This window comes from Hemitrygon akajei, chromosome 7, assembly GCF_048418815.1.
Source record: "Hemitrygon akajei chromosome 7, sHemAka1.3, whole genome shotgun sequence".
Taxonomy (NCBI): Eukaryota; Metazoa; Chordata; class Chondrichthyes; order Myliobatiformes; family Dasyatidae; genus Hemitrygon; species Hemitrygon akajei.
The window spans coordinates 176,678,892-176,698,937 of record NC_133130.1 but is presented as its reverse complement, the minus strand read 5'-3'; the positions used below and the strand labels follow the sequence as shown (position 1 = coordinate 176,698,937).

Sequence of the window (20,046 nt, the reverse complement as noted above, 5' to 3'; positions counted from 1 at the left end):
TTTCAATGAAATCTTCTCTCACAAGGATCCTCCCAGGGATGTTAACTCATAATGAAATCACATTTAACGAGTTTTTTTGTGAAATCGTTATTGCTGTTGAGTGATATGCATGGTTGGGCTGTGGTCAAATCTCCTATCATGCAAAGGAATGTATCGATTGTGAAAGATCTTACTGGAAGAACTCAGCAGGCTGGTCCAGCAGCATCTGTGGGGAGGAAAGAACTGTCTACCTTTCGGGCCAAAACCCTGCATCAATTGTAAAGGTGTTGGAGATATTGACAACCCCTTCATACTTGTAAATTCCTGGCACAGAGCAGGCAAATTTATTAACAAACTCCAAATAAATTCCTAAAGTGCACAGTTGCCTGGGAATTATAATCATCTTGGAGCCAGGAGAGATTGCAGAGGCTGGAATAAGAAAAACAAATTACCAGAGGAAGTCAGTGGGTCAGGCAGCACCTACGGAGGTAAATGCGAACATCGGGTGCCCACTTCCCTCCACAGACGCTGCCCGCCTGGCTGAGTTTATATTTTCTTGCAACGTAATTGGCTGACACAGCAAAAAGGCGATCACAAAGTACGGCTTGTGTGTGTGTTGTGTTTTAAATGTGAAGAGGCAGCCCTATGCACACTCGGGCTCGTCGTGTGCGGCAGATTTGCTTTCGGCTCTGCTCTTGACATTTCACGCGTGCAGTTGTACGGCGCGTGTGCCGGAGCCCATACACACACACACACACACACACACTCACTCTGCTAACTTCCTTGATGATGTGTTAATTACATAAGCATACGCAAATAAATCGCGGGAAAGAGGAAAAAAATGGCGACTTCAGGGGCAGGGAGCGGTGACTGTAAGTGGACATACTGACACTCCCCCTCGTCGGGCAGCGGGGCGCTGGATTCGCCTGGAAGGGCTTTTGTCGATAGCGGCTTGACCAAGAAGCGGCGGACGACAGGGAAGTGAGCGAGGCAGGAACGGCAGCAGGTTAGTGCTAGAATATGCAGGAAGGCCGGGCGGTGGGGGTTCTCAAACGGCACAGATACTCTGATGGCTGATGATGGAATTATGAACAAACCCGACCTGAGCTTCTGCAGAACTTTTGCATTAAATACAAAAGGTCGGGGACTTTGTTAATACCACCCATATCTCAGGATGGATTGAAGCGTAGGTTAGTAAGCTATTGCTAATATTCCAATTTATGAAATTATAGATTATACGGAGATTTATACAGTATCATCCAACATTTTAAAATATATAACTTTACAAAATTAGCAACATGGATATTTCTATCGTACGAATTAAATCTAATCAGTTATATTCTGGTGCCGTGTCTTTTTTTCGTTTCAGGCCCTGTTTGCAACCTGTTGAGTTTTTTTTAAATTAAAAGAAATTTGGAATTATCTTAATAACAAAATTGGTATTTTTTATTACTACTAACGCTGCCGCAAAACACATTTCACGACATGTGCCTGTGATATTCTGATTCTGTAAAGTTACTGCCTTCTAGTTATTCACGTCTAATGCGCACCTCGCCTAGGACTGATGGCTGTTAAAGTTGGTCAAAGTTGCATTTTATTCGGTTTAATACTGTAGTTCTGCATGCTGTTAAGTATGATGATGACTTAGAGTGAAGTAGGGCACGGGTCTGATTTATTTTATTCTTCACGTGTCATCCCTCGTTTTTGTACAACGTTCATATTATGAATGAACTCGTTCGTTTTTTTCTAATTTTGCCGCTAGGAAAACAAACTTCAGCTGTAAAAAAAATAACGGCGCTACTGTGAAAGTCTGCAGCCCAGGGTGGACTTTGCGGACCAGACTGGGTTGACTGACGTCGATTCGGGCCATTCAGAAATGTAAGAGCGCCCGCAGCAAACTTTGGACTAATCGCAGCCTTGCTTGGGCGGAGACGCAGGCGGAGATTCTTGCGAGCTCATTGGTCAATGTGTTCATGACATCAGATTCGGAGGCGGGTCGTTCTTGGCGCGCTTTGACGTTCTCAGGAAGACCGCGTTGAGATTGCATTTAGCATCTCCTCTTTATTATGTACATACAGTATGCTTACATGTAGATTTATGTAGCGCTTTTAATTTCTCTTTAAGACGTCCAAGTGCCTTTCACAGCTAATTAAGTACTTCAGTGGTGTTGAAAACTCTAGCCAATTTGCAAAGTCTAAACTTTAATGAATAGTAACGAGATAATGAACAGGCAGTCTTGTTTGAGAGGAAGATATTGACACTGGACTCTGAGGAAAATTCATAATGGAATCCAATTATGATGGAAGATTACTTAATATCTCACCAGTACTAGCACTCTCTTAGGACTACATTAGAGTGTTAATTGGGAACTTTCAAGTTCAAGTTTAATTGGCATTTAACAATACACATGTATACAGGCAGTGTTCCTCTAGGGAGACAATACCAACAGTCACACACAGCACATATAGTTATGATAACAGAAAATCATACAGACTCAAAAATAAAATATAGCCCAGCTCCCCGGGTGGCATTGCCTGAAGATTGACGGTGTATGGGATGTTGTCTTGCAGCCATGTTTCTGCAAGAACAAGCATGTAGCAGTTCCTCATTGCGCAGTGGGTCAGTTGCAGACAGACGCAATCCAGCTTGTCTTGCACTGAGTGAATTTACTACCGCACTGGAGTGTTGGTCTGGAATTTTGTGTTCGAGTGTGATTTGAACCCAGGAGCTTTTGACACTTGAGGCGACAGGTCCAACTGAGATGCAGCTGAGACTGGCATTAGCACTGAACTACACTTGTGAGGTACAACAGAGTGAATAAATCCTTAGAAAGTTAAATTGTCAACAGGAAAGCTACACGGAGCGACACGGTAGTGTAGTGGTTAGCACAACGCTTTGCATTTCCAGCGACCCGGGTTCAATTCCCACCGCTGCCTGTAAGGAGTTTGTATGTTCTCCCCATGAGCGCATGCGTTCCCCTCCCACAGTCCAAAGACATACCGGTTGGTGGGGTAATTGGACTTCGTAAACTGTCCCGTGATTAGGCCAGGGTTAAATCGGGGGTCACTGGGTGGCGTGGCCCTAAGGGACCTAACTCCACGCTGTATCTCATAAATAAATAACATCACAACAACTGAACTGAATAACTTGTATACAATATTGAAACATTGTTACCAAAATATAAACTGTAGCACTATACTTAATTTTACTTTTGTAACTCTTAATATGTAACTATGTTTTCAGAAAATAATGAATTTAAGAATTCAGATGTAATTTTAGACTGTAAGACATAGCTGAATTGGGCCATTTGGCTCATCGAGTCTACCCCACTATTTGATCATGGCAAATTAATTATCCCTCTCAACCCTGTTTCCTTGCCTTCTCCCCATAACCTATAACACCAGATGACATAAGAGTAGGCAAGAGGAAATCTGCAGATGCTGGAAATTCAAACAACACACACAAAATGCGGGTGGAACGCAGCAGGCCAGGCAGCATCTATAGGAAGAAGTACAGTCGACGTTTCGGGCCGAGACCCTTCGTCAGGACTAGATGAAGGTCCTGACAAAGGGTCTCAGCCCGAAACGTCGACTGTACATCTTCCTATAGATGCTGCCTGGCCTGCTGCGTTCCACCAGCATTTTGTGTGTGTTGCTTGACACAAGAGTAGAATTTGCCTGTTCGGTCCATATTAAATATATATTGAGTTCTTATAGGGATCATTTCTAAGCACCTTGATAAAGAGTTCTGAATCCTAATAAGAGTTACTGCTTAAAATAAGGTCTTCAGTAGAACAAAAAAGACTCATTTTGGAATTGCAAATGAGCCCTTTCAATGTAAATGATGCTTTTTTAAAAAAGAAAATATAAAATACCCGATCACCATCCAATTATTAAAAAACTTCATTAGTGTCTTGAAAGAGTGGGCAAATGACATTACCAATGGTGTCAATAATGTCAATTTTATTTAGAGACATACATTCTAAAGACCATGACTATTACTCTGACAATCCATTTGGACCACGATCTGTCAGACAGCATGAGGTTCATTGTATGCTTGAGGAATTGGAAGTAAAATGTAGAGCTCGTGTGTAAACTTTGGTCTGGAGAATTTGCAGTAAGTTTTGACCCAGAGATGATGAATTGATATTTGGTATAAATACCAAGATGCAGTGTAAAGCTTGTCTTGCATACTGTTTATACAGATCAATTCATTAGACAGTGCATTGTGCAAGATCAACGCAAAACGATCCTCATCATCATTATGTGCCGTGATGTATGACATCATCATTATGTGCCATGACATAGGTGACCGTGGTCTTTCCATAACCATGATTGTTCTTGGCAAATTTTCCTACAGAAGTGGTCTGCCATTGCCGCCTTCTGGGCAGTGTCTTTACGAGACGGGTGACCCAAGCCATTGACCATACTCTTCAGAGGTTGTCTGCCTGGCGTCAGTGGTCACATAACCAGGTCTTGTGATCTGCACTGGCTGGTCAGACGACCATCCACCACCTGCTCCCATGGCTTCACATGACCCTGATCGGGAGGCTAAGCAGCTGCTACACTTTCCCCAAGGGTGACCTGCAGGCTAGCGGAGGGGAGGAGCCCCTTACACCTCATTCGGTAGAGACGTATTTCAACCCCACCACCTGCGTAAAATGTAGAATAACGTATAAAGTCTGCCGAAAGAGTACAGTGCAGGTAAATGATAAAGTGCAAGATCATATGAGGTAGTTAGTGAGGCCATGAGTATATCTTATCGTACCAGAGGTCTATTCAAGAGTGATAGCAGTGGGATAGAAGCGTTACAACAGTGGTGTGCAGAAGAGCACCGAACACACAACACTCCGATCCTTGAAGTGAATGGGCTACAACAGCCAAAGACCACATGCATACATTCAGTGGCCACTTCATCGGGTACAGGAGTTACCTAATTAAGTGGCCACAGAGACATGGATGTATTGTGCTTTCTGAACAGTTTAATCCAGCAACTTTATTGTGACTGCTAAAGGTGAAGCTCCAAGAGGTGATGAGCAACATTCCAATGTGTTGGACCAATCATTTTCTCTGCTATAAAAAAAAATCAAAGCAAGTTTAATCATCATTCAAACCATACATAGATACTGCTGAACAAGTTGGTCTTCCTCTGGGGCCAAGGTGCAAAACATTCAAAAACAGCGAGTAACATAATTCAAAATATCAAGCGAAGAAGCATATTCACTCAAGGGGGAGCAAAACATATACAATCCAAGACCCTGAGCGACAACGTCCAGCAATCGATGGTCCAGTCTCCCAGCAGTGTGCTGTCGCAGGCAATCCAGCCTGTCATTCCACCGCTCGAACAGGCAAGCCCGAGGCTTGGGGCCTAGTTCTCGCTACAACTGAGGCTACACAACTCCATGCCAATGTTTAGAATATCTGAGCGTGTAAAAATTGCTGAATGGCTGACATTGTCATATTATTAATGTGTGGCTTTTTTTTTCTCCCTGCGCATTGATTTTTACAGTGAGAGGAGGAGCTGATGGAGAAAGGCACTTTGGAACTGAGCAATGTTGATATTGTCAACAAAAAGATCGAAAAAGTCCCCGTCAAACCTCTGCAAAACGGAAATGCGCACATACAACAGGACTGTGCATTTACAGAAGGGCAGTACGTCTTATCCAGATGGACAGATGGGTTGGTCTACCTTGGAAAAATCAAGAAGGCATGAATATTCCTGACTAAGACAGTTACATAACAAATATTGCTTTTAATAAAATGGCTGTTTCTAATATAGCACTTCCTATATCTAAACGTTCTGGGCCCTTACAAAATACTGTCTCTTGTACTGAAGATTTGTGCCTGGAACTAGCCTGTAATTGAAATATTCCAATAGAAAAATGCAGGGCTATGTGGAAAGGTCAGGTTAAAGTTGATCTTTGTAGTAGGTCAAAAAGTCAATGCAACATTGTGGGCCGAAGGGCCTGCACTGGGCTGTAGTGTTCTATATTCTAACTATAATTTATCTCTTACTTAGTGTGGCAATGTAATATCTGTATACACTGAAGTTTAGAACAATGAGGGGGATGTCACTGAAACCTACTGAATATTGAAAGGCCTAGATAGAGTAGATGTGGAGAAGATATTTCCAATAGTGGGGAGTCTAGGACCAGAGTGCGCAACCTCAGGATAGAAGGATGTCCGTCTAGAACAGAGATGAGGAGGAATTTCTTTAGCCAGAGGGCGATGTATCTGGAATTCATTGTCCCAGACGTCTAAGTCAATGGTCATATTTAAGGTGGAGGTTGATGGGTTCTTGATTAGTCAGGGTGTCAAAGGTTACGAGGAGAATAGGGTTGACAGGGATGATAAATCAGCAATGATGGAATGGCAGAGCAGACTCGATGGGCTGAATGGTTTAATTCTGCTCTTTTGCCTTATAGTCTTATACAATACTCAGCCTGACTGAAACAGCTCTGTTTGTCCGGTCCCTAAACCAAGAGAAATCCAAACTGCTGATTACTTTCTGATCTTTAATTATAAGGAACATAATAGCAGTTAAGGTGAAAGGTGCCATCAAATGGCAGATTCTCTGCTCACCACTCATCTGTTTACATTCCACCTTAAATGCTCAGCTTCCTGACTCACTTCAGTCTTGATACAAACATGGGTGTTTGTTTTTGTTTATATATTCACTTATTTAGAGATACCGCACGATAACAGCCCCTTCCAGTCCAACAAGCCCACGTCACCCAGTAACCTACTAATCTGTACGTCTTCTGGATGTGGGAGGAAACTGGAGCCCCTGGAGGACATACAAGCTCCTTACAGACAGCGGCAGGATTGAACCCAGGTCACTGGGTCTGTAATAGCATGTCGTCCCAAGTTTGTGTCAAGTACCAGAGCGGAGGTTAGAGTGGCTGCCCTTGACATCAGGGGATTGTTTGCCTGAGTGATGGAGTCTTAGTAAATTTGGAGATTTTGACTATCACAGAGAAAGAATAAACTCAGTTATGTTCGGCCCGAAGGAGTTATTCAAGGCCTATCATTTCAGCCCCAGGACGTGCACGGGTAGGTAGGAGAGAAATTCTGCAGATGCTGGAAATCCAGAGTAACACACAAAATGCTGGAGGAACACTGCAGGTCAGGCAGCATCTACGGAGAGGGGAAAAACAGTCAATCTTTTGGGCTGATTCAGTCCTGATGAAGTGTCTTGGTCTGAAATGTCAACAGTTTATTGCTCTCCATGGATGCACCCTGACCTGCTGAGTTCCTGCAGCATTCTGTGTGTGTTACATGGCAAACTTGCCTTCCTAGGTTACGACATGGCTATGAAAGTTGGGACATTAGATCACAGTTGTGCGTGTTTTTGGTTGCCAAACTATCGGAAGAATGTCGTTGCATGGTAAAGAGTGAATTCACAAGGATGTTACCTGGATTGGGGGATTTTAGTTATGGGAAAAAGATCGGACAGGCTGAGCTTCTTTTCCTAGAGTGAAAGAGGCTAAAGGGTGACCTGAGAGAGAGATGTAAGATTGTGATGCATTGTGGTAGAGAGAATCATTTTCCCATGGTAGGAGTATCAGATACTCCTACCATGTTGAGACCAGTTGAGATGAAGGGGTTTTGACTGGAAAGATTTTCATGCAGAGAATACAAAACCAGGGTGAAAGGATGCAGACCTAATGTGATGCCAATGGGCTTGGTGTTGATCAGGGGGTCCCAACCTGGGGTCAACAGACCCCTCGGTTAATGGTAGGGGTCCATGGCTTAAAAAATCTTGGGAATCTCCGCTGTAGAGAGACAAAAGGTTGGCGTGGACATTTTCTCTGCTATATGGCTCTAACACATTGCTGCAGTAGCTCAAATCCAGATGGACGGTATGGTAGTGTGGTTAGTGCAATTGCATTACAATGCCAGTGAACACCGATCGGGTTTCTGTTCCTGCCACTGTCCTGTAAGGAGTTTTACATAATCTCTCAGGCTGTGTGGGTTTCCTCTGGGTGTTCCAGTTTCCTCCCACATTCCTAGGGCCTACAGTGAGGGTTTATGAGCTATGGTCACGCTGTGTTGGTACCGGGAAGTGTGGTGACGCTTGCAGACGGCCCCCAGCACAGTCTACTGATTTAATTGGATGCAAACGACACATTTCACTGTATGTTTCGATGTACATGTGACAAGTAAAGCTAATCTTATCTCTCTAGGCCCAGCTGCCTTCAGCAACCTTGCCAATGGCCTTCCCTCCACTGCAGGGGCAGCTGGTCAGCATGGATGGATGGGCCAAAAGGCAAGTCTCCATGATATAAATCAGGATGTTCAGGGTTCCTCAGATAATAACACAGTACATGCAAGGCATGGACAATATTCAGGCTTGTGCTGAAAAGTAGCAAGTAACATTGGCAACTCTTGATAATAAACAGCTTGCCTATTGCCGACTTGTCATCTTGGCTGACAAGGATGAGGAGGGCTGAAAGGCTTCTTTATGGCTCTAAGCTCCCTCGGCAGTTAATAATCTGGGGTTTGCCACTAACCAGAAATTAACCCGAGCCAGACATGTAAATACTGGGACTGCTAAGGCAGGTAGGTGCTGGCTAATCTGTGGTGAGTGACCCTGCCCTTGACTCCCAAAGACTTTCCACCAGTTGAATGGAGGAGCATCCTTTGCTTGCTCAGTCCATTGCAGTTACCAGCAAGGCTCAAGAAACTATCATCCAGTCCAACCCCCCCCTCAATGACATCTGTTACTGTAGTCCATTATCGTCTCAAAGCACACTGTAACAGCTCTCTAAGTCTCTCCCAAAACCCTGACCACTGCCATCTAGCGATGATAACATTGGCCACACTAGAGCCTGCCAGTTGCCCTCCAAGTTATACACTACCCTGATTGGAAAATGCATCACTGAACGTTTATTCTGGCTGGGTCAGATCTCTAGAACTTCCTACAAGCGTGGTGTGAGACTACCTGCAAAAAGACAGCCTATTATCCCCTTCTCAAGAGTATCCACTAATGAACAATAACCGATTATCTTGCTAGCCTGAGGAACAGATAGGACAAATTATAACTGTGAGGCCATACCGCTGTTAATTTCTCCATTTTGATTAGGGTGGCATGGTAGTGTAGCATAATGCTTTACTGCGCCAATGACTGGGGTCCAACTCCCACATTGTCTGCAGCAGTTTGTATGTTCTCCCCATGCCAATGCTCCATATTTCCAAAGACGTACAGGTTAGGGTTAGAGAGTTGTGAACACACTATATTGGTATTGGAAGTGTGGCAACGCTTGCAGGCTGAGCACATCCATGGATTGTGTTGATCTTTGTTGCAAGTGACACATTTCAATCTGCGTTTTGATGTGCATGTGAGAAAGAAAGCTAATCTTTAGTCTTCTTAGATTTCTTCAGACAGGAGGGCAACTTGCAGGTGCTGCTGTGGTTGTGTTGTTATTTCTAGGTGGCAGGGGTCAGGAATTTGGCCAGTTGTTACAGTGCATTTTGAGATGGTAATGGACTACAGTCACAATGGAAGCAGGTAGCGTTGAGGGTGTTGGACAGGACCAGGCAAGTGGGGCACACTCCACCATTCAGAGGGTAGAATGTCTTTGGGAGTCTGGGGCAGGATCACTTGCCACAGATTACCCAGCACTGTCCTGGGTCTTTCCTGAGGACATGTTTTATTTATTGTGCGAAGGAAGTAATCTCCACCCAGGAATTCCAGGAGTAGCCAAAATACAAATATCATTGGAGACGGAAATTTGATCAAAATTTTCCCAATTGAGATACTCAGTGTCATAGAACTAAAGCAGCAGAGAATGAAGCCATTCGGTCTATTAAGTATGTGATACGAGGTCTCTGTAGATCAAACCAGCAGTCCTTACCTTGTAGAATGACAGGGACGCAGACTCTTCGGCCCATTGAAAGTGTGTTACCAACAACCTAGATACACTAATCCTACATTAAATTATGTAAATTTATTTGCCTTGTATGTCTATGATTTTCTTCCGTCTATGTTAATTGTCCTGTCAGTGAATTTTGGTTCAAAACATTCCATGAATTTTCTTTTGTCCATCTTGTCCCCAAAACTTTATATTTGCATTCCCTCAACTTTTCTCTATAAGCTAATGGGCACTTCTTTCCTTTGTCGGTGTTGTACAAACTTGTCATAAATTTGCAACTTTGCAAATCTCCTGTCAATTTCCCATGTCTCATGTTGAACAATTTCGATTTAACCTTGGAGCTAAAATTCCACATCCCTCCAAAGTTAAATCTGTTTTGTTCCCTTAAATCTATATTGGCTCTTCTATCCCCTCAGCACAGGCACATAACTTTACACTTCCCTGTATTAAATTCCAGTTATCAAATAATAAATTTTGCTACTGATACCAGCAACAAATGAGCTTTACTCAGCAGGAAATAAAAATTTGCCTAAATGCAGTCAGTAGGCTAAATAGGACTTGAGAACAGGCTATTTGTTTCACCCAAGTCATGCTCTCATTATGGTTTTAATATACTTTGCTGCTGTTTAATAAATTGGTTTAAAGTTTTTATTTGTGGGAGGGTTAGGTATTGACACAGAGGATAACCTTGTTCTTCCATTATAATATTCTATTTTTGCACCTGAAAAAAACTCCTCTGACATAATGTAGCATTTTTAATAGATTGCATTTATAAGATAATCTGAAAATGAGGTATTAATCAATGCTTAAATAGTACCCACAAGTTTAATGCTCAGTTTATGGACTAATTTTGTTTAAATTCTTCAGGTGAACAAACATAAGCAAAACTGCCTTTTAGTCTTTGAAGATAATTCTGAATTTTGGATTCTTTGGAAAGATATACAACATGGTGAGTATATTATTCAGGTCTATGTGAATGCTAATGGGGGATTTCACTTTTTTTTTTATATAGGATCTAACCACTGTTGGGAAGGTTAAAATGCTCTCACACTGATCAACAATAGTTTCTTTTTTTACTGATAGAAAGGACGTGCATGTAGATACCTTTTACAGTCTGAGTCTGCTCCCAAGTTAATTATGGTTTTTAAAAAAAATACTTTTTATAGTGTGGTAGTGTGGCCTTGGTTGCATGGTGAGAAATGGCAACCAATTTTGAGCTCACTGTCTTTATTTTGCTCTTTAACTTTATTTCCTCTTTCTTATCATTTGTGTTTGGAAGCACCTCTCAGAAGCCTTCTCTTAGTTGTCTTTGGTGTATGGAAAATAACCCTGGCCTCTCCGTTCTGTTCAAGCCTCTTGATGATGAAGGCTTCTCAGTGGCTCTCCTCCAGGCCTATCCAAGTTCTTCCTGGAAAGTCTTCCTAAAATGGAACCTCATATTTCTAAAACTAATGTCTTGTGCACTTCATTTGTAGAGCCTGGGATTCCAGTTAAGATCATAAGATATAGGAGCAGAACAAGGCATTTTCAGCCATCGAGTCTGCTCCGCCGTTTCGTTATGGCTGATCCTTTTCCCTCTCAGCCCCGATCTCCTGCCTTCTCCCTGTATTCTTTCATGCCCTTACAACTCAAGAATCTACCAACCTCTGCCTTGAATGTCCCCAACATCTTGGCCTCCACAGCCGCCCGTGGCAATGAATTCATCGTCATCTCTGTTCTAAAGGGACGCCTTTGCATTCTGAGTCTGTGGCCTTTGATTCTCAACTCCTCCACTATGGGAAACATTCTTGCCATGCCCACCCTATCTTGGCCTTTCAATATTTATAGGCTTCAGTGAGATTCCCCCCCCCCCCCCCCTTCCTTCTAAGCTCCAGCGAGTTCTGGCCCAGAGCTATCAAAAGCTTCATTCCAAGGATTGTTCTCGTGATCTTGCTCTGGACCCTCTCCAATGCCAGCACATCATTTCCTTGATATGGGGGACAAAACTGCTTACAATACTCCCAAGAATTTCTTTAACGTTATTAGTTGTAGAGGTGTTCAAAATAAAATAAGCTTTCCTTGCTCTTCTCCCCACTTCTGGGTCTAGTTTCCATACGTATCAATAGCTGTCTAGCTTTTCAACCAGCTGCTTCACAGGAGAGCCAGCAGGCTACATCAACACAGCCCCTGCTCCAAAGGTACTTTCCAATCACTGAGGTCAGTCACTCGAGTAGAATTGGATTTGGATTCAGATTCATTTATCACATGTACATTGAAACGTACAGCGAAGTGTGTGGTTTGGGTTAATATCCAGCACACCGGGATGTGCTGAGGGCAGCCCCTGATTGTCGCCACAGACACTGCTGCCAACACAGCATGCCCACCCCCGCTCGGCTGAACAACACAAGCAGCAACCACAGCACCAGCAAAACAAGCCCCTTTCCTATCCGTCCCTCCCTCCCACTCACCCACATACAAAGTCTTCCAGCCGCAGGACCAGCTGCCTCCAGGGTTCAAGTCCTTGGCCCCACATTCTCAGAGTCGCAGGCATTGGGCCTGTGACTTTGGACTTCACCCCAGGACACCAAACATGGGCTTGACTTCTGGACTCACATGGACCTCCAACCCTGGTGACCTGGACCCTCAGGACCTCTTCACTAACTAGAAGTTCATTTTCAAAAGCGTCTGGTTTCTATTCCAACTTACTATCAATAGTGTGGCGTGTGGCCAAGTGGTTAAGGTATTGGACTAGTGATCTGAAGGTTGTGAGTTCGAGCCCCAGCCGAGGCAGCGTGTTGTGTCCTTGAGCAAGGCACTTAACCACACATTGCTCCAGTCCACCCAGCTGAAAATGGGTACCGGCAAAATGCTGGGGGTTAACCTCGCGATAGACTGGAGTCCTATCTGGGGAATTCTCGTACTCTCAGTCGTTTGGAAGGATCCTAATCCACCTACTGATTTTTTTTTTTCTGGCTCTCCTCCATTATGTCATCTTTAAGTTTGGAGAAAATTAGAAGTCGGACGATTGATACATCTTTTAAGTTTGAGCAAACTTGGTGACCTTTCATTCAATATTTTCATATGATATAATTCTTTTTTTTTATATACTTTTTTAGGTAATTTTTTTTTCTTCTCCGCGAAGTTTTAGATTTGACCAGAAGGATTTTTCCTTTTTTCAATTATATCCTCAAAATGGACTGCCCAGTCTCTTTTTTTTGTTTTAGGTTACTTTAGTGGGGTTTTTTTTTCTTTCTCCATAATAGAAATTTTGAGACTTTTTTTCTATGAATTGTTAAGAGGAGGTTAGCTCAATATTATACTATACATGATTTTGACAGTGTATATTCCTTTGTACTTTTATTGAAATATGTATTTGAGATAACTTCTCTGACTTGTATTTATCCTTATTCTTTTAAATCAATAAAAAAAAGTTTGAAAAGAAAAATAACTTTAATATCACTGAACATTTGAAGTGAGTTAGAATGTGTTGTGGTGAGGAGCTGCTTCCACCTTGCAGTTATCTTGAGGCACGTGGTGTTTGAAAGCTTCATCTCAATATATTAACATTTAATTTTTGATTGTAATTCCCTTGTCTTTGCTGTTTGACTCTTTGTCTAAGACTTCCATTTTAATCTTTTCTGTTTATCTTTAACAGCTGGAGTTCCAGGTGAAGAGCCGAAATGTAAAATCTGCATGGAAAAAAATTCTACACCTCCCAATGAAATTTTGATTTGTGGCAAGTGTGGCTTGGGTAAGAGGAACTGTTTGCATTTCCCTTAGTGTCTGGCTAGGTCTGGTCTTATATTAAACACGAGATTCTGCAGATATTGAAAGTCCAGAGTAACACACACAAAATGCTGGAGGAACTCAGCAAGTCGGGCAGCATCTATGGGGAGGAATAAACAATCAATATTTTGGGCCGAGACCCTTCATCAGGACCTCCAAGCCAACCTGATCCCCACAGAGAGTATTTTCTATTTTAACTGCAACTTTTGATCCTGGGATCTTGATTGGGGCAGATTGGCTCAGCGGCCTGCAGTCAATGAACGACACAGTGCTAAATTGAACTGAACTAAACTAAATATTCCTAGACTGTTCAATGACTGTGGTTTGATATTTTATTCTATGTTTCTCACTCATTTTTTGCCGTTCGCGCGATTTTGTCTTTGCGCATTGGGCGATGTTTTCTTTGAACAGGTTCCATGGTGTTTCTTTGGTGACTGTCTGTGGGAAGACGAATCTCAGGGTTGTGTACTGCATACGTACTTTGACAATAAATGTACTTAGAACTCCAGATGATTAGAGGGGGGTGCAAGTTTTCCCAGTGTGTGTGTGAGAGAGAGAGAGAGAGAGAACAGTTTGAAGGGTGTCATCCAACATAGTCTTCCATATGAATGTTAGTGCATGGCACTTTATACAAAGTCAATAAGGATAGGTTGAGTGAGCTCGGGCTTTTCCCTTTGGATCAACGGAGGATGAGAGGTAACCTGATAGAGGTGTATAAAATGATATGAGGCATAGATTAAGTGGATAGGCAGAGACTTTTTCCCAGGGCAGAAACAGCCAATACAAAGGGCATAATTGGAGAGGGAGGATGTCATAAGTAGCTTTTTTTACTCAGTAGTAGGAGTAATGGTAGAGGCACTTAGGGACGTTTAAGCAACTCTTAGATAGGTACATGAATGGGAGGGAGGGATTAGATTGATCTTAAAATAAAAGGGCAGCACAACATTGTGGGCCGAAGGGCCTGTACTAGCCCACGGCTTTCTATGTTCTATAATTTCCCCTTGTTCTGATCCTATATCAAAGAGACTGTGGCCATGACTTCAGCCTGTGACCCTTGGATATTTAAATCGCACAGCTGTCTGTGCCTTGTGCGACCTAGTTAGAGGAATCGGTTGGAATGAAACTGAAGTCCACTCTATTTGAGATTAGGTTGCTGTCTGGTAGTTGCAAATCTTCTAAATGGGCCCATCTGATGGTTTGAATACCTTGGGATCCATAACATAAGTTACACCCACTAAATGCTGGAGGAACTCAGCAGGTCAGGCAGCATCTATGGAGAGGAGTAAACAGTCAACGTTTTGGGCTGAGACCCTTCATCAGGACTGGAAAGGAGGCCGGAATGAGAAGGTGACAGGTGAGACCAGGTGAGAAGGAAGGGAGGTTGGTGGGGAAGGAGGATGAAGTAAGAAGCTGAGAGATGATAGGTGGAAGCGGTAAAGGGCTGAAGAAGAAGGAATCTGATAGGAAGGTGGACCATGGGAGAAAGGGTAGGAGGAGGGTTACCAGAGGGAGGTGATGGGGTGAGGGGGAGCTAGAACGTGGGATGGAACATGAAAGAAGGGGGAGAAAGGTTACATTGCCAGAAGCTAGAGAAATCATTGTTCATGCTATCACATTGGAGGCTACCCAGACACACCAGATTTAAAAATAACCCTCTATACTTCTCCCTCTATCACAGAATTCTAATTCATTTTGAAATCTTGCTTCCAGAATTTGAGTCATACAGTTGTAGCTAGAAGGAAATCCTTCAGTCCAACTCATCCATGCTGATCAAGATTCCTGACTGAATTGATCCCATTTACCCTGTTTGATCCAGATCCTAGTGTAGAGCAGGGCTTCCCAACCTGGGGTCCATGGCCCCCTCGGTTAGGGGTAGGGGCCCATGGCATAAAAAAGGTTGGGAATCCCCTGCTCTAAACATTTTCTATTAATGTACCAGTCCAAATGTGTTTTAAAACATTGGAGTACTGTGTCCAGTTCTGGTCACCTCACTATAGGAAGGATGTGGAAGCATTGGAAAGGGTACAGAGGAGATTTACCAGGATGCTGCCTGGCTTAGAGAGTATGGATTATGATCAGAGATTAAGGGAGCTAGGGCTTTACTCTTTGGAGAGAAGGAGGATGAGAGGAGACATGTTAGAGGTGTACAAAATATTAAGAGGAATAGACAGAGAGGACAGCCAGCGCCTCTTCCCCAGGGCACCACTGCTCAATACAACAGGACATGGCTTTAAGGTAAGGGGAGGGAAGTTCAATGGGGATATTAGAGGAAGGTTTTTCACTCAGAGAGTGGTTGGTGCATGGAATGCACTGCCTGAGTCAGTGGTGGAGGCAGACACACTAGTGAAGTTTAAGAGATTACTAGACAGGTATATGGAGGAATTTAAGGTAGGGGGTTATTTGAGAGGCAGGGTTTGAGGGTCAGCACAACATTGTGGGCCGAAGGGCCTGTAATGTGCTGTACTATTCTATGTTCTAAAAGTTGCGATTGTATTTGCCTCTGCATCTCTATACCCAGTACCCTCTGAAAATCTGCCCTCTAGTCCCCTTTAAAGTTTACCCCTTTCACCTTAAATTATCGCCCTCTAGTATTAGAGTCCTCTACCCTGGGAAAACACTGTGACCATTTGTCATGTGACCACCGCCTCCTTCACTCCAGGAAAAATAAATCCGGTCTATTCAATCTCTCTTTATAACTTCAGTCCTGACAGCGTCCTTGCGAATCCTCTCCACACCCTTTCCAGCTTAATGCCATTCTTCCCATAGCAAGGCAAACTGAACTGCAAACAATATTCCAATTATTCCTCCAGTGTCTTGAAAATCTGTAACATGACACTCCAACACAAGTACTTGAACAATTCTGTACACCTCTATAAGAACACCCCCGGTCCTCCTTCACTGCAGTGAAAACAAATCCAGTCTACCCTCGCTTGGTATCTCCTTTCACCTGCCAGCATGTACTTCCTCCAATCCCACCACTTTATTCTGGCGTCTGCCCCCTTCCTTTTCAGTCCTGATGAAGGGTCTCAGCCCGAAAATTCGACTGTTTATGCTGCCCGGCTTGTTAAATTCCTCTGGCATTTTGTGTGGTTTGCTGAAGATTTCCAGCATCTGCAGGTTCTCTTGTGTCCATGATACAGAATGGTAACAGGCCCTCCCAGCCCAAGTATAGCCATGTGACCAATTAACCTGCTAGTCCACACATCTTGGGGAGTGTGGGAGACCTGCAAGCCTGGAGGAGTCCCACACATTCACTGGAAAACGTACAAACTCCTTACAGACGATAGCAGGAATTGAACCAGGGCTGCTAACGCCGTAATAGCGTTAGGCTAACCGCTACACCGCCATGCTGCCCACATGGTTGATTGTTCTGGGGCAGTTGGGGGTAGATTATAAATGTTGCCATGGAAACCTCAGGTGACCCAGTAATACAGACTTTCTGAAAGAGGTGTATTCCAGTTGTGGAAAAGATGCCCCTTAATTTAACAGACAGAAAATTAATACTGATATTTGTCCCCTTTTGTTCTCAGAGCTTGTTTACTTCATGTTCACCTGGACATAGAACAGTACAGCACAGGAACAGGTCCTTCAGCCCACTATGTTGTGCTGAACCAGTTAATCAAATGGCCAATTAAACTAATCTCTCCTGCCTACACGATGTCTGTACCTTCCATCACTCGCTCATTCGTGTGCCTGTCTTAAAAGCCCCTAAAGTTTCTTCCTCCTACCGCCCCAGGCAGCAGTTGTGTTGGCTGAGTGGTTAGGGTGATGGACTAGAAGCCTATTGGGGTTTCTGCCACAGAGGTTCACATAAAATAATAGAATGAAAATACAGTACGGTGCAGAAGTCTTAGGCACATAGATATAGCTAGAGTGCCCAAGACTTTTGCACAGTGCTGTATTTGTCAATGTGGAGCAGAGAGTGAGTTTGTAAATCTGACGGAAGCAAAGAATGTTGGGAATGGTGAGGGTGGGGCAGGTGGCAGACAAAGAGGGCCAGGGGCTTGGGGGAGGGAGGCGTGGTTCGAGTGCAGACACACCCAGCCCCGAGACACTGGATAAGGTCATTTGCTTCCAGACAACTGGTTCGTTGATCATTACAGAATGTCTCTCTGGTGCTTCCCGCTCCCTCCCCTCTCCCTTCCCCTTTTTCCTCAACCATGATTCCCCTCCACCCCCTGCCCCCTTCCCACTCAGTCCACAATAGACCCATATCAGATTCAGGTTTATCATCACTCACATGTTACGAAATTTGATTTTTTTTTGTGGCAGCAGTACATTGCAATACATAAAATTACTACAGGACTGTGCAAACGTCTTAAGACCCCAGCTGTATACTGTATATGTGCCTGACTTTTTCCAGTTCTGTAATTTGACTAATTTTGACAAAAGAAATTTGATTTGAATATTAACATTTTCTTTTTCTTTAGGATACCATCAGCAATGCCACAATCCCAAAGTTGATAGAACAATAAATGCCTCCTCCTCTCCTTGGTTCTGTCGGCAGTGTATATTTGCATTGGCCGTAAGGGTAAGAGCTGGTTTATATTCCTGGTATCTTTACTATCTTAAATACTGCCTGTGTCTTTTTAAAAAAAAACTGCAGGTATCTCTGTATAAGGTCATTGAGATTATTATCTGAAAGGTGAAGTTTGTAGTATTGTCCCATTTTGATGGAAGATGTTCAACACCCAATTATTATGTTCAGATCCAGGACTCTGGAATTGATCATAAACGTCAGAAATTCAACAGATTCTGGAAATCCAGAGCCACACACAAAATGCTGGAGGAGCTCAGCAGGTCAGGCAGCATCTATGGGGGGAGAAAAGTAAACAGTTGACGTCCTCAGGATTGGAAAGAAAGACGGGGGAAATCAGAGTAAGAAGGACTCTGAGTTAAGAAGGAGGATTCTTGCTCTCAATTCTCCTCTTTCTTTCCAGTCCCGATGAAGGGTCTCAGCCCAAAGCGTTGACTGTTTACTCTTTTCTGCAGATGCTGCCTGGCCTGCTGAGTTCCTCCAGCATTCTGTGTGTGTTACTTTGGAAATGATGTTAGTTTGCAAGATTAGAAGGCAGACTTGGATAATTAAAAACATAGAAATTTCACCTGGGTACCGATTACGTTTTCCCTGAGTTACCCTATCACATCACTGAGTCTGCTATCAGAAGCAATTTATCAATAGCGCAAGTTCAATGCCCCCATGTTAAATAAAATCACTCTTAAAACACTATGTATTGATGGCATTAAAACAGGCTGAGTTCCATCAATGTTCAAAAATAAACTTTTTTAAAAGTAGGTTTTTGGAGGTGTGTGTGTTAACATCAAAAATTGAATCTGTGGAATTTCCAGTATCTTGAAGGTGTGTGTAAATCTAATTCATTAACCGCCAGCTACAGTGCAGACATTTCAGCACCACCGTTCTTCTTTTGCTGCTTGAGTTCTTCGGATCAAATGTCACATTTGTAACTCCGAATCAGAATTGGGTTTAAAATCACTGATGTGTCGTGGAGTTTGTGGTTTTACGGCAGTGGTACGGTGCAAAAGGGAAATCAAACTGCAGGAGCACATCCACATGCCACAGCCTGAGATCCATTCTGGCTATCTGCTGGCATGTGACCCTTTCAGAAACCTGGAAATCCTCATAGGCCAAAGACTACCAGTATTGAAGTCATGATCTTGAAAGACTTCACTGCACCAAACATGTCATATGCACGGAGGACTCCCTAAGCAGCTGTTTTATGGACCGTTATCATGGGGAATCAGAAACTGGTGCAGACCTTGTAGGACGTCTAAAGATCATGTGAAAGCCGGTATTGTTTATAGCGGGCTTCTTCCTCAGCATCTGTAGCAAAGAGCGCGAGACGGAATTGGTTAGTGCGCCTTGGTTAAACTTGCTCACGGCAACTTACAAAAGATGTGCATTACGCAGACTTGAGGCCGCCCGACAGAACAGGAAAGCAGCAATAACAGTTGCCCCGATTCCGTAGGCACAACACCCTTGTCCCCACTGTGAATGTCATGCCACTCAAGAATTGGCCTCTACCTTCAAACACACATCAGATGAGATGCACCAACATAATCATCATGCTGAAATTGACAACCACACGTATTACATGAAAACACACACACACACACACACGCGCGTCTGTAAATCTGATGGGAGCAAAGGATGTTGTGAATGGTGAGGGTGAGGTGCCACAAAAGAGGTTTGAGGCGGGTGGCAGAGAAGGAGTGACAGGGATTGGCGATGCAGACAAACCAGCCTAGAGACATCAAGCAAGGTCAATTGATTCCAAACAACTGGTTTTTTGATCATTACAGAATGTCCCTCTGGTGCTTCCCACTCCCTCCCCTCTCCCTTCCCCTTTTCCCAACCATGATTCCCCTCTCCCTGCCCCCTTCCCACTCTCAGTCTACAACAGAGACCC

General features: G+C 43.5%; 1 protein-coding gene across 1 annotated transcript in view; it reads left to right on the top strand.

Annotated features, from left to right (window-relative positions):
- Positions 1-776: 776 nt before the first annotated feature.
- Positions 777-20,046, top strand: part of phf19 (PHD finger protein 19) — a 44,687-nt gene continuing 25,417 nt past the window's right edge. The window contains exons 1-5 of the mRNA XM_073050245.1: positions 777-985; positions 5,488-5,685; positions 10,721-10,802; positions 13,488-13,583; positions 18,049-18,149. Of these exons, the coding sequence (XP_072906346.1) occupies positions 5,503-5,685; positions 10,721-10,802; positions 13,488-13,583; positions 18,049-18,149 (462 nt within the window). The 5' untranslated portion in view covers positions 777-985; positions 5,488-5,502. The remainder of the gene's footprint in view (positions 986-5,487; positions 5,686-10,720; positions 10,803-13,487; positions 13,584-18,048; positions 18,150-20,046) is intronic.